At 46.9% G+C, this 13987-nt stretch overlaps 1 protein-coding gene across 2 annotated transcripts; it reads left to right on the forward strand.

The window, feature by feature from the left end:
* The first annotated feature begins 1485 nt into the window (after window positions 1-1485).
* Window positions 1486-6612, forward strand: PRRT1 (proline rich transmembrane protein 1). 2 transcript variants are annotated; one of them, XM_079148559.1, is made up of 4 exons: window positions 1486-1638; window positions 2499-3037; window positions 3691-3876; window positions 4015-4339. In XM_079148559.1, exons 1-4 carry the CDS (start codon window positions 1620-1622, stop codon window positions 4189-4191), a joined length of 921 nt encoding a protein of 306 aa, XP_079004685.1. In that variant the 5' UTR covers window positions 1486-1619; the 3' UTR covers window positions 4192-4339. The 2 variants fall into 2 exon arrangements, with proteins under 2 accessions (XP_079004685.1, XP_079004684.1); XM_079148558.1 differs by lacking the exon at window positions 2499-3037 and having other exon boundaries at window positions 4015-6612.
* Window positions 6613-13987: the final 7375 nt, after the last annotated feature.

The following is a 13987-nucleotide window of genomic DNA, read 5'->3' on the forward strand; positions in this document are numbered from 1 at the left end:
AACTCTGTGGGCGGTTCCCTACCCAGACCCTACTACCCAATCCAGACTTCTGAGCTCCAGGCGCCTGCACCTCTCAACCTATCAGTGACCCCAACCCGATACCCTAATGCCCGGGTTAGGGCCCTTATTTGTTAGAGCGTTTACCCTAGAGAAAGGATTTCTCAGCGTGTCTGAGCTTCTTCCTCTGTTCACAAGATCTTTGCTGGGTCTAAACTCGTTTCTCCCAATAAAACTAATGCATGCTCAGAAGTGTTTAGGGTAAGGGAGTAAGATATTCGGGAGTAAGGCATTAGGGGCTCCCGCAAACGCCTGAAAAACCAGATTGACCAGGTAAGGCCGTGATCTAAATTTCTGGGGCATGGAACTGGCTCAGGCAAGGCCCTCTTTACTGATCTCTTCTTGGACAGGGACCCGGAGGGACACAGCCCGGAAAACAACTGTCTCAGCCAGAGGCTGGGAAGTGCTAATCTTAAAAGGGGAAGAGGGAACAACAATGATTTTTCTGGCCATGTTTCTGCAAAAAGCCCAACTGGTGTAAATCTCCATAGACTGCCTATCGTCAACCCTCCTCCCCACCCACGCGCTTCCAAGATGCAAAGAGCAAATAAAAAAGAGCAATAATCGCTGTGCCTCAGGTCGACTCTGGAGGTGGAGTTTCGTCTTGGCGCGGGTCGGGGGTGGGATTTGTATCTGAACATTAACCTGCTTCAGAACTCTAAGCCGCCAACAAACAAAGGGGGCACAAGCATGCATTTCCAAACCGACCTACCAGAAATGAGCAGTTGAGTCACCCCTTATTTCTCCCAAAGCATGTCAGCTCCTTAACCCTGGAAGAAGGTAGCTAACTATGCATTCCCCGCATCCCCAACTCTCTCTTCCCCCAGCCTGCCCAGCTATCCTCAAATTATAGACCTGAGCCTCCCACTTTACTGCCAGAATCTCAGGTCCAGACTGTGCACCCTGGGAACTCTTCAGACCATCTCACTTCTCAACTTTGCACAATTCTCTCTCACACAAGGCTATCTCTCCTAAAGAGAAAACTAGGGTCAAGGATTTGGGAGAAGATGCTGGCACCTTGCAGGGAGCTGAGGGAAACTAAGAAGATGACCTGCCTGGGTGAACCAGAAGTAGAGGGACTGGCATACTGAATCCATTGAGCACCTGCTAGCTTCCTCCCACAATATAATCACTACAGCGAGTCTTGGAGGGGGAGACTCTAGAGAGTTCTCTCTCCCTCCTTCCTTTCCTTAGTCCCACCCTCCTTGCCTGGACTTGCCTCCTGTTTCCATGACAACTCCAAGGGAGCCTAAATTGGGGGCTTGAATGCCAGGGTGAGAGGAGGAGAGAGGTGGTCCCAGAGCAGAGACGAGTTGGGGGATGTCTGAGGCTCTTCCCCTTCCCTCGTCTCGGTCCCTTTAAGCTCCCCCCCTCCCCCGCCTCTCCCTCCACCCCCCCACCCCCCCCCCCCCCCCCCCCCCCCCCCCCCCCGCCACTGTCTTCATCTCTCCATCTCTGCGCTGTTGCCGCCGCCGGCTGCGCCATCCCGGACCTAGACTCTGGCGCCAGCCAGGGGCCACTGACTCCAGGGCAAGGGACCCTGTCCCAGCCAGACTGCAAGCATGTCATCGGAAAAGTCAGGTAATAAATAAATAAATAAATAACAAAACCTCCCTTGCTCCCTCCATCTTCTCCTGACTTTTCCCCTCCCTTGCCTTAACCCCCTTCCTTAGTCCTCCCTAGTGAGTGGTTTGGTTCCATTTCCCTTCTCTCCAGTTCTCTATACCCCCACCCCCTCCTCAACCTCCCATCCTTTTCTTCTTCCTTTCCTCTTTCCAGTATCAGCCTCTGCCCCTTGCCAACAACATGGGTAGGGGGGCAGGTTCAGGGAGGTAAAGAGAAGCTTAGCATCAGCCAGGTAGTGCAGGGATTGCATCACTGGGAGCGACAGATGGACAATCAGTGGCTCACTGGCATGGAGACATCCAGTTGGGAAATATGGAGACATGATCAAATAGGGGTTGTCAAGGGAGTAAAATCCAGAAGATTCTTCTTTATGGGCACTAAAAAACAGCCCTGAGGTTCCCAGAGAGGCCAGCGCAGAGTGGAACATGTCATTCCACATGTGTGTATACAACTGAAGTAAGCACATGTGAACCCAGTGTTGCATGTTTACACATATGCACACATAGGACTAGCTCAGATAGGTCAGTCCAAAGGCAGCCATCGCTTAAAAGTAAGATTGGGTCTGTCTATGGGTGAAAGCTAAGTGCGTGTTGCTTAAAAAGAAGAGGGGAGGGGAGAGTTGTGACCTCAAAACTAGATTGAAGAGGGGGCAGATGGCCTAGATACAACCCCTCTCCTGCCCCCCAAATGAGAGACGGCTTCTTATTACCTCCTTCCTTCTCTCCCATTACCTATCTCCATCCCTGACTGTCTCCTTCTGATCATATTGCTGTCTTCTTTCCCCACTTATCCTCTCCTCGGCTTATTGCCCCCAGGCCTCCCGGACTCAGTTCCGCACACTTCTCCACCTCCATACAATGCTCCCCAGCCCCCTGCCGAACCCCCCGCCCCTCCCCCACAGGCAGCCCCCTCCTCCCACCATCACCACCACCACCACTACCACCAGTCTGGCACCGCCACCCTCCCGCGCTTAGGCGCAGGAGGGCTGGCCTCTTCCGCGGCCACAGCTCAACGCGGTCCCTCGTCCTCAGCCACGCTACCCCGGCCCCCACATCACGCCCCGCCCGGTTCGGCCGCCGGGGCTCCCCCACCCGGCTGCGCTACCTTGCCCCGCATGCCACCCGACCCTTACCTGCAGGAGACTCGCTTCGAGGGCCCACTTCCCCCGCCGCCGCCCGCCGCCGCTGCCCCACCCCCGCCGGCGCCTGCACCGACTGCCCAGGCCCCTGGCTTCGTGGTGCCCACGCACGCGGGGGCGGTTGGCACGTTGCCGCTGGGAGGCTACGTAGCGCCCGGCTACCCGCTGCAGCTGCAGCCCTGTACTGCTTACGTGCCGGTCTACCCGGTGGGCACGGTGAGTGAGGGGCTGACAGGGGCTGGGAGGAGGGGGGCCCACTGGAACAGGACTTGAAATTGAGGACACTCGGGTACTGAGGTAATAGAGAAATAGAGCCAGAAAAACAGAATGTGTTCTGGGGACAAGTCCCAGAGAGAGAGAGAGAGAGAGAGAGAGAGAGAGAGAGAGAGAGAGAGAAGGGATAAGAAAAGGCTTGGGAATATGGAGGTGAAGGACCTCGGGGTCCTTTGGGTTAGAGAGCTGAACCTGAGGGGGGGAGTGGAGAGATTAGAGATCAAAATGAGGTCTGAAAAATAAAACCATGTGGAGGGAGGGAAAGAAATGGAACCTGGGAACCAAGGGGCATGAGGGATGGGAGGCCTGGTAGGTGTACAGAGGGAAGGAACAGGTCCGAAGTGAGAACAGGACAGCGCCTATGGGCTGTACCTAGTGGGAGAACGCAGAAATCACCGAGAATATGATGCAATGAATGGAGCAGAGGAGCTAGGCGAACTTTATGGGTGTCCTGGCAGTGGGTTATCATTTCTTTGAGAAGGACGGATAAGAATTGTGTTATTAAAACCGATTTGCCAGAGGCTGGACGCTGGTGGGCTATGGGAAGCTCTGGGCAACGTCCCCGCACCCCGCCCCCCCCACGTTTCCTTTTGCAGCCCTACGCAGGTGGGACCCCAGGGGGAACCGGAGTGACCTCCACTCTCCCACCGCCGCCCCAGGGCCCAGGGCTGGCCCTGCTGGAGCCGAGGCGCCCACCACACGACTATATGCCCATTGCAGTGCTGACCACCATCTGCTGCTTCTGGCCTACGGGCATCATCGCCATCTTCAAGGCAGTGCAGGTATTGGGAGCCGGGGTTAGGCTTACGCCGTTGTTCGTAGTTCTGGGAGAGTTGGGCCTTCGGGGAATCATCTTAAAGGCTGAGGCATGCTAGAGAGCAGCGGAACTCTGACCGCGGTCCTCCACCCCTCCCCCGCAGGTGCGCACAGCCTTGGCTCGCGGAGACATGGTGTCTGCAGAGATCGCTTCACGCGAGGCCCGGAACTTCTCCTTCATCTCCCTGGCGGTGGGCATTGCAGCCATGGTGCTCTGTACTATCCTCACCGTAGTCATCATCATCGCCGCACAGCACCACGAGAACTACTGGGATCCCTAAAAACGCCCCCGGCCCAGCCCCACTCCGCGCCCCTCGACCTCCCAGACTCGTTCTGCAGTCATTCTGCGGACCCAATAGGCGCTCTGTACATCCGCCTCTGGGGTAGCCGGACTTCCAAACAACCTAAACTCCGCCTCCACGGAACCTCTGGCCTTGCGAGCACGCTCCTAATCCAGTTCCTCAGGAACCCCTACAAAACCCACAATCCCAGGGACAGTGCTTCCCGGGATCCCCACCACATGTCGGGCTCCAATACCCCATCCCCTCAAAGTACTGCGCTCCCGGCCATGCTCCCTGGGCCTATGCTCCCCAGCCTGGAGTCTTGTCCCCAAAGCCCCACCTCCTTTATAGGCTCCACCCCAGCTCTGACAAACCCCGCCTCCAGGTCGACAGGCTCCGCCTTCCTTTCCGGTCTCTACCCGGCGATTCAGTCAGGTGATTGGGTTTGCGGCTATAGGCCTAGCCCACTGACAGACTCTTCCCCTTCTCCTGGCAAGAGGGCCGCGCCCTGGGATAGCCACGCCCCCACGCTCACTCCAGTTTTTGCCAGTAGTTTCGTTCACCTCCACTTGGGTCTCTTCGTATTTTTTCCCAAATTCCCAGACCTCTCCTTTAGTGATTTTTGGAATAATGAGGTTTGGGAGATTTCTGGTATAGGACCCTTCACCCAAAAGAGAAGCACCCATTCTCTGTAAATACTCCATTCCACCCATCTTATTCCTGGGCATCCGGGCTGAAGGGAATCCCAGAATAAGAACCTCCCAATTCGGGGAGGAAGCCGGCCCTCTCCCTGTTCCCCTTGGCGGTCCCCGCCTTGTTCTAATCTGTGTGTGCCTGTGTGTGAACTTCTGAAAGACGATATTAAAGAGACTTAGTGGATTTGTCACCCGCAGTTCCAAAGACTGTAGCACCACGAAGATCTTGCCCTTTTGGTTTTCCCTTTTCACATCTCTTCATCTCTTCCAGGGAAAAAAGGGAAACTGACAAAGATAAGTGGGAGGAGACAGAAAAGACAAATATGTGGAACAGAGAATGGGTCCTTGGGTATCCACCAGGGAAGATAATGGGTGCCATTCTCTTCTCAGTGGATCTTGCTTTCCCCAGCGCCCCTTTTCCACTCTGTACTAGGCTGGGTTTAGGGCTTCAGCGAGGGAAGATTTACAGGAGATGGAGATCTAACCTCAGAACTCCAAGAAGGCAGGGGGAAAGAAGGTGGCCGACCATGATGAAGAAGTTGGTTGAGAATCAGGTAACAGGGGCAAGGAAGAGATGCTACCCGCTTGTTCCTGTGTCCTGGAGAGTGGCAAACAACTTGGAGTAGAGCCCCCCCTGAGCTGTAGGGAAGAGAAAGAATGCAGAGAGCTGCGGTGCCCCAGAGAGAAGGTCAATAGCCTCAAGTCTCCCTCTTCTGCCCCGAGGTTAACCAGGAGACCTCTGTGTTGGGATGGACTGGAGACAGGAGTACTACAAGCAATGGGTTTAGCTTCTTTAATTGTACATCAGCAGGACAGGGTCCTACCCTGAATCTGCATTCATGAAACATGCAGTCACCATACAGCATGCTGGTGAGACATCTACCTAGACTGCAGGTGAAGCCCTGACTTCAGCTTACACTCTATAAGGAAAGCCATGCACTGAGATCAGAGACAAAAGGAGGAGGAGGTAGGGCATGGATATCACAGGTTCTTCTTGGGACATTCATTGCAGGTTTAATGTGTGTTCCTTTTTTGTTTTGTTTTGTTTTTTTGGTATTGGGGATTGAACCAGTGGCACTGAGCTATATCCTCCAACTGTTTTAAAATCTTATTTAAGACAGGATCGAAGTTGCCCAGGCTGACCTTAAACTTATGATCCTCCTGCCTTAGCCTTCCAAGTCGCTGAAATGACAGGAGTTGGCCAACCTGTCTGGCTTAATGTGCCTTCCTTATCAAACTTCCTCAAAAAGGAGTCCATGTTTTCAGTTCCATTATTTCATCCTCTAATCTTCTGTTTTTCTTAAACAGGGGAGTATTGCTGTCAGAGATGTGTCTGTGTCATCTTTATTTCATACTGTGTCTTGATTCCTCAAAATATACTTTCACTCCCTGCTCTACCAAAACTTCTCTCTCAATTGGCATCCAAAGACCAGAGTTTACCTGGACCAAAATCAATGGCATTTTCACAGAATCTGCCTCTTAGTACCTTTTCATGCCTGTTTCTTTCCTCCTCCTCCTCCTCGTTCTTCTTCTTTTTGTATTGGATATTGAACCAGAGGTGCTTTACCACTGAGCAACATTTCCAGTCCTCCTTTTTATTTTGAGACTGGGTCTCGCTGTGTTGATTAGGGTCTCCATAAGCTGATGAAACCAGCCTCGAACTTGTGATCCTCCTGTCTCAGCCTTCCAAGTCACTGGAATTACAGGTGTGTGCCACTGCACCCAACTGGTCTTGAATTTAGTGATACTCCTCCCTCAGCCTCCCAAGGTAACCAAGATTACAGGCATGTATCACAGCACCCAGCATCCCTCTCGCTTTTTCTCCTTCCTTACCTAAGTGATGGTATGGATTTTTTCCCTCTGAGACTTTTCCTTAAAAGTGCATCCCTTCAAAATAGTATGTGTGTGTGTGTTTGTTTGTTTGTTTTGTGCTGAGGATTGAACCAAGGGCTTCATGCTGAACACATGCCATTCCTCTGAGCTACACCCACCCCCACCCCCAGAGATTCCAATTCTGGCCATCATCTCTAACCAAATGAGTCTCCAACCTATACTGTACATGCAGATATTTCTCCAGTGTCTGAGGAACTTGGCCACATGGATGCTGCTACTGGTTATCTAAACTCAACATGTTCCAAAACAAGTTGATGAAATGCCACCAAGAACCAGGTCTCTAATGGCATCATCTTCCCAGTCACCCTTCCTTACTTGAAAACTTGTTGCCCCCATCATTCTCCTGTCTTACTTTTGGTGTGTTGTTAAGCTGAGAAAATTCTACAGCCACAATATCTTTTGAATCTGTAACTTTTCCCCAGCCCTTGCCAGAAACATTAAGCTCCCCAACATGTCACCCTACTTCCTACATGTCTCCCTACTTCAAGTCTCTAAACTTTGCTGTTAGATATAACTCCACTGCTCAAAAGTCTTTTGAAAAGCTAGCACAATGGCACATGCCTGTAGTTTCACCTACTCAGGAGGCAGAGGCAGGAGGATGGCTTGAACCTGGGAGTTTGAGATCAGCTTGGGCAACATAGCAAGATCACGCCTCAAAAAAGTGGGGAAAGAGAGAGGGTGTAACTCTGTGGTAGAGTACTTACCTTATGTGCCCAAGGCCCAGCAGTGCAAAATAATAATCATAATTATATGCCCTGCATGATTGTGGGTTGTTTATTCAATTATTGAGAAACTTGCAATCTGACCTTCATCTATTTCCACAACTTAAAATCATCCAACTTTCTCTATTCAATCTCATTTGGAACCAAAATGAATTATTCATCATTCCCACCTCCAGGTCTTTACCCAGCTGTACTCAAATCTTAGACCTCCTCCTCCAATCTCTATTATAAACCAAATTGCAGTTTGTCATGAGTTTCAGACCACCTCTTGGCTACGGACCACCTCTAGACTCTTGCTAATAATATTCTTCCCCCTTCACATCTGTCTCTCTACTTGGGGTCAAAATTGTCCTACCCTTCAAGGCCCAGATCAATTCACGGTGGCTCCCCTCCAGTAAAAAGGTCTCAGTCCTCTGGGTTGGAGTAAAGCAGTGGGTTTCTTTCTTTCTTTCTCTTTCTTTCTTTCTTTCTTTCTTTCTTTCTTTCTTTCTTTCTTTCTTTCTTTCTTTCCTTCCCTCCCCCCCCCCTCTCTCTCTCTCTCTCTTTCTTTCTCTTTTTTTGCTACAAGGGATTGAACCCAAGGGCCCTTAACCACTGAGACACATCCCCAGCCCTTTTTAATATTTTGTTTAGATAGAGGGTCTCAGTTGCTTAGGGCCTCACTAAATTGCTGAGGCTGGCTTTGAACTCACAGTCCTCCTGCCTCAGCCTCCTGAGCTGCTGGGATTACAGGCATGCACCACCATGCCTGGCTTAAAACAGTGGGTTTCTAAACAAGAGCCCCAAGGAATTCCTTGGAGAAATTCTCACAGCCAAATTTGCTTTAGAATCATCTAGGGAGCATTTAAAAATCCCAAAGCTCAGGTCATATACCAAACCAATTAAATCAGAATCTGTGGAGGTGGGACTCAGGCATCTATCTTTCTATCTATAAACATTCAGGAGTTACTGGGGATTGAACACAGGAGTGCTCTGCTGCTGAGCTACATCCTAGCCCCTATTTGTTTGTTTGTTTGTTTATTTTATTTTTGAGATAAGGTCTAGCCAAGTTGCTGATGCTGAGACTGTCCTCCTACTTCTGATCCTCCTGCCCAAGCCTCCCAAGTAGCTGGGATTACAAGCATGCACCACCATACCTGGTGGCACAGTTAGTAACAGTTGATGTCTTTTAAAGACATCTCCAGATGATTCTAAAGGGCAGCCAGAGTTGGGAGTCCTGGGCTTCAAGTCATCTCAGGAACTACTTAGGAAGAGGGAAAGAGGTCAAAAGGCAGTTGGAATCAAGGCAACTTTCTTTGGTTTCTTTTTTTTTTTTTTTTTTTTTGGGAGGGGAGTTGGGGAAGTTACCAGGGATTGAACTCAAGGGGACTCAACAACGGAGCCACATCCCCAGCCCACAACTTTCTTTAGGAAAAAAGTATCAAGGTCTGGAACCCACCCATCCCACCTGTTTTTTGGTGGTGGTCTTTTTTGTTTTGTTTTGTTTTGGTACTGGGGATTAAACCCAGGGGCGATTACCCACCCAGCCACATCCCCACCCTTTTTTTTTATTAGTATTAATTTTTATTTTGAGACCGGATCTTGCTGAGTTACTTAGGGCCTTGCTAAATTGGTGAGTCTGGACTCAAAGTTGCAATTCTCCTGCCTCCCCCTCCTGAGCCACTTGGATTACAGGCATGCACCACCACACCCAACCCCCACCTTTTGTCTCCATGTATGATCTTACCTTGTGAACTACTCAAAGGCAGGAGCCAAAATCTCTCTTATCTCTGGTTTTCAGTTCCTCATCTGATAAAACCTCTTTTACTAGTCTTAGAACTCAATTGCATTGAAAGTAATTAGGCAGAAGGAGAAATGAGTAAACATGACTTCTCCCAGATCTCTTCACTTCACCCAAACTCCTCCCTGGAGAGGAAATAAAATATTGTATTCCAATTTGATTTTCCTCTCACCTAACCTCAACTCTCTCTGCACATGGTGCCCTTTGATCTTGCATCCCTGTTGACAGATTCCTAGAAGAGGGTCTGGCCCCCTTTAAAATCTACTGGGTGCTTTAATTCCCCCACGACTAGATTCTGGATTAGCATTCCCATTCACTCATTGAGAATTTGGCACATATAGGGTGTGGGGCCTGTAATCTTGTAATGTTAAAGTGTTCGGCATGTGTGCAGCTGCTGAATTTGGCAGGTCAGACCTGATAGACAATAGAGGCACTCTCTTTACATGAGATAGCATTTGTTTTAGCAATACTATGAAAGCAAAAGCAAAGATAAAAGGGAAGAAAATATTTCACCAGATCAGGGGAAACACCAACACCTGAAGTCATGTAGTTGGGGAGTCCCAGAGCAGATTTTTGGGGTCCCAACTGGGAAGTTCCCGGGCAAGCATCTTCTCCATGGTGAGATTCCAAAATCTTATTCCCAGTGGGGTTCTTTAAATACAGTTAAAACAAAGAAAGCTCCGTTCTAACAACCTACATGAGCTAGTGGTCCCCTTAAGGACACTTCAACCCCCAAGGACTGACCAGATCCTTGAGGGGAGGGAGTGATCGCCTTGAAATAAATGAGTATCTCTGAGTTCTCATGAGTGAGCCAAACCCACCAATAAGTCAGCATTCTTTAGATGTTCTGTCAAGGATGTGCAAAGTCACAGCAGGCACATGGACAGGGAGAATCTTTAATATTTTCCTATGCCTTTTAAACCCAGCTACTCAGGAGGCTGAGTTAGAAGGATCTCAAGTTTGAGGACAGCCTGGGCAAACTAGGGAGATCCTGCTAGTTGTAGGGCTGGGGTTGTAGTTCAGCAGTAGAGTGCTTGAATAGGATGCATGAGGCCCTGGGTTCAACTGTTGTGGAAAATATGGGAAATTATGGCACTGGAAAGAGACAAGCAGCCCTTGGAGATGTAGAAGAGCAAGGTTTATTCAGCACTGGTGAAGACTCAGTGGAGTCTTTTTCAAAAGCTGACACAGCCCTTTGTTCTCAGTATCTTTTTTTTTTTTTTTTTTTGTACCAGGGATTGAACTCAGAAGGGCTTAAACCCTGAACCACATCCCCAGCTCTTTTTAATTTTATATTTAGAGACAGGGTCTCTCTAAGTTGCTTAGGCCCTTGCTAAATTGCCGAGACTAGCTTTGAACCCATGATCCTCCTTCCTCACCCTCCCAAACCTCTGGGATTACTGGCATGCGCCACCATGCTCAGCTCTTCTCAGTGTCTTTAATACAGTAGACTTCTAGGTCTCAAGACTTTCTCACGCAAGTAGCCTTGATCCCTTTTCCCTCTTTCCAGGCAGCTCTGGTTCCTGCCACAGCTGCTGAGCAAGCATGATTACAGAAGCAGAAACTAGCAGGTTGCAGTTATTAACAGAGATAAAAAGGAAAAAGAAACATCTTAGGAAGGAGTTGCTATTTCACAATCCCTAGTACTACAAAAAGAAAAAAATATATATGGGCACCTGGCTCACTACTGTCTTCTCTCTAACTCCACATCTCTGTCTTTTTTCGGTGCTGGGGATTGAACCTAGTGTCATGCTCATGCCAAATACTCCATCCACCACAGAGCTACATCCCCAGTTTCTCATGTCATTATTTTTAATATCTTCAATATCCATGTAGACCATTCAGTTCTCTGGACAATTCCTGACCTTCCTTGCCTCTGACAATCTGATTCTCCCTGCTTTCCACCACCATTCCCCGGTGTCATACTTTCAACTTGGTTGCCACCATTAACTGCCACTCTTCCAAAATTTCTTCCACAGTCTTTTCATGCTAACTCCCAGTACCCCACACCAAAAATTCTCAACCCTATCTGGACTTCCCATGCATTGACTCCACTCACTCTACCAGTTACTTTTGTGTGGAGGAGGGGATTGAACCAAAAGGAGTTCCACCACTGAGCTACATCCCTACATCTTCAGCCTCCCCTTTGTAAATTAGTTCATTATAGTTATACATAATATCAGGGTTAATTTTGACATAATTATACAAGCATGGAATATGATTTTCTCCAATGCGGTTCCCAGTACTTCCCTTTTCCCTCTCCTCCTCCTTCTCCCTGTTTCCTTTCCTCTGCTGTATTGATCTTTCTTCTAGTATTTGTAGTTTAAAAAATTAATGCATTAAGGGCCTACATAAAGGTGAAATTAAACTTACTGTGGTATATTCATATATGTACACAGGAAAGTTAGGACAGATTCATTCCACCCTTCTTCCCCTTTCCCATTCCTCCTCCTCTCCCTGAGACCTCTTCTCCTCTTCAACTGATCCCTCTTCTATTTTCATGGGATCCCCTCCACTTTTTAATTTTCCCCCTTATTTTGTTCTGACTTCTGTATATGAGAGGAAACATTCAATCCCTGTCTTTCTGAGTCTGACTTATTTCACTTAACATGATGTTCTCCAGTTCCATCCATTTATCAGCAAATGCCATAATTTCATTCTTCTTTCTGGATGAGTAAAACTCCTTTGTGTATGTGTGCATTTTCTTTATCCATTCATCTGTTGATAGGAACCTAGCTTGGCTATTTTGAATTGTGCTTCTATAAACATTGAAGTGATAATTTTGATATATACCAAGGGGTGAGGGTCATAGGGTGATTCCATTCCTAGTTTTTTGAAGAATCTCCATACTGCTTTCCAGTATGGTTGTACTAATTTGCAGTCTCACCAACAATGTATGAGTGTACCTTTTTTCCCCCACATCTCAATCAACATTTATTTGTATTCTTGATAATTGCCATTCTGACTGGAGTGAGATGAAATCTCAGTGTAGTTCTGATTTGCATTTTCTAATTGCTAGAGATACTGAACAATTTTTCATACATTTATTGGCCATTTGTATTTCTTCTTTTAAGAAGTGTCTCTTTAGTTCTTTTACCTATTTGTTAATTAGCTTATTTGTTTCTTTGGTATTAAGGTTTTTGAGTTCTTTGTATATTCTGGATATTAATCCCTTATCTGAGGAGCAGGTAGCAAAGATCTTCCCCCATACTGTAGGCTCTCTGTTCATGCTCATTTCCTTTGCTGAACAGAAGCTTTTTAATTTGATGTCATCCCACTTATTGATTTTTGGTTTTATTTCTTGCATATTAGGAGTCTTGTTAAAGAAGTTGATGGTTGTGCCAATATGTTGGAGTGTTGAGCCTACATTTTATTCTAGCAGTTGCTGTTTCTGGTTTAATTCATAGGGTTTTGATGTCCCTTGATTTGATTTTTGTGCAGGGTGAGACAGAGGGATCAAATTTCATTCTTCTAAATATGGATGTACAGTTATCCCAATACCATAAGGCTATTCTTTCTCTAATGTATGTTTTTGGCACCTTTGTCAAGTATCAGATGACTGTGGGTTTGTCTCTGTGTCTTCTATTCCATTGGTCTTTGTGTCTGTTTTGGTGCCAGTAGCATGCTGTTTTTGTTACTATAGTTCTGTAAGATAATTTGAGGTCTGGTATTGTGATGTCTCTGGCTTTGCTCTTTTTACTTAGATTTACTTTAGCTATACTGAATCTTTTATTATTTCAAATGAATTTTAGAACTTTTTTTCCTAGTTCTGTGAAGAATAGCATTGATATTTTGATGGAGATTGCATTGAGTCTGTATACTTCTCTTGTAGTATGGCCATTTTGACAATATTAATTCTTTTTATCCAAGATTATAGGAGGTCTTTCCATCTTCTAAGATGTTCTTCAATTTCTTTCTATAATTTTCATTGTAAGGGTCTTTTACCTCCTTGGTTGGATTATTGGTTTTTTTTTTTCATTTTATTGTAAACAAATGGGATATGTGTTGTTACTGTTTGTACATGGAGTAACAGCATACGGTTGGATTATTCTTAAGCGTTTTTTTTTTTTTTTTTTTTTTTTTTTTTTTTTTTTTTTTTTTTTAGGTTATCGTGAATGGAATAGTTTTCCTTAATTTTTTTTTTTGGGGGGGGGTACTGGGGATTGAACTCAGGGCCACTCAACCACTGAGCCACATCCCCAGCCCTATTTTGCATTTTTTAAAGACGGATTCTCAGTGAGTTGCTTAATGCCTTGTGGTTGCTGAGGCTGGCTTTGAACTTGCAATCCTCTTGTCTCAGCCTCCCCAAGTTTTCCTGAATTCTTTCTCAGAAGATTCATTATTGTAGTATAGGAAAGCAACTGACTTATGCATGTTGGTCTTGTATTCTGCCACTTTTCTAAATTTGTTTATCAACTCTAGAAAGGCTTTTAGTGGAGGTTTTTTTTTTTTTCTTCTAAATATAGGATCATGTCCTCAGCTGATATTATTTGACCTCTTTTCATCTTTGTATCCATTTAATTCCTTCTCTTGCCTGATTGCTCGAGCTAGAGTTTTAAGGACTATATTGAATAAGGAGTGTTGAGAGTGGACATCCTTGTCTTGTTCCTGTTTTTAGAGGAAATGCTTTCAGTTTTTCTGTGTTCAGTATGATGTTGGCCTTGGGTTTCTTATATATAGCCTTTACAATGTTGAAGTAAACTTCT

This window comes from Sciurus vulgaris (genome assembly GCF_902686455.1).
Source record: "Sciurus vulgaris genome assembly, chromosome: 7".
NCBI classification, from domain to species: Eukaryota; Metazoa; Chordata; class Mammalia; order Rodentia; family Sciuridae; genus Sciurus; species Sciurus vulgaris.

What these genes read in the sequence shown, in the direction of transcription:
- PRRT1 (XM_079148558.1), top strand. An exon ending in CCATCTTCAAGGCAGTGCAG is followed by an intron (nt 3,877 to 4,014) that starts GTATTGGGAGCC and finishes CCTCCCCCGCAG; the next exon opens with GTGCGCACAGCCTTGGCTCG.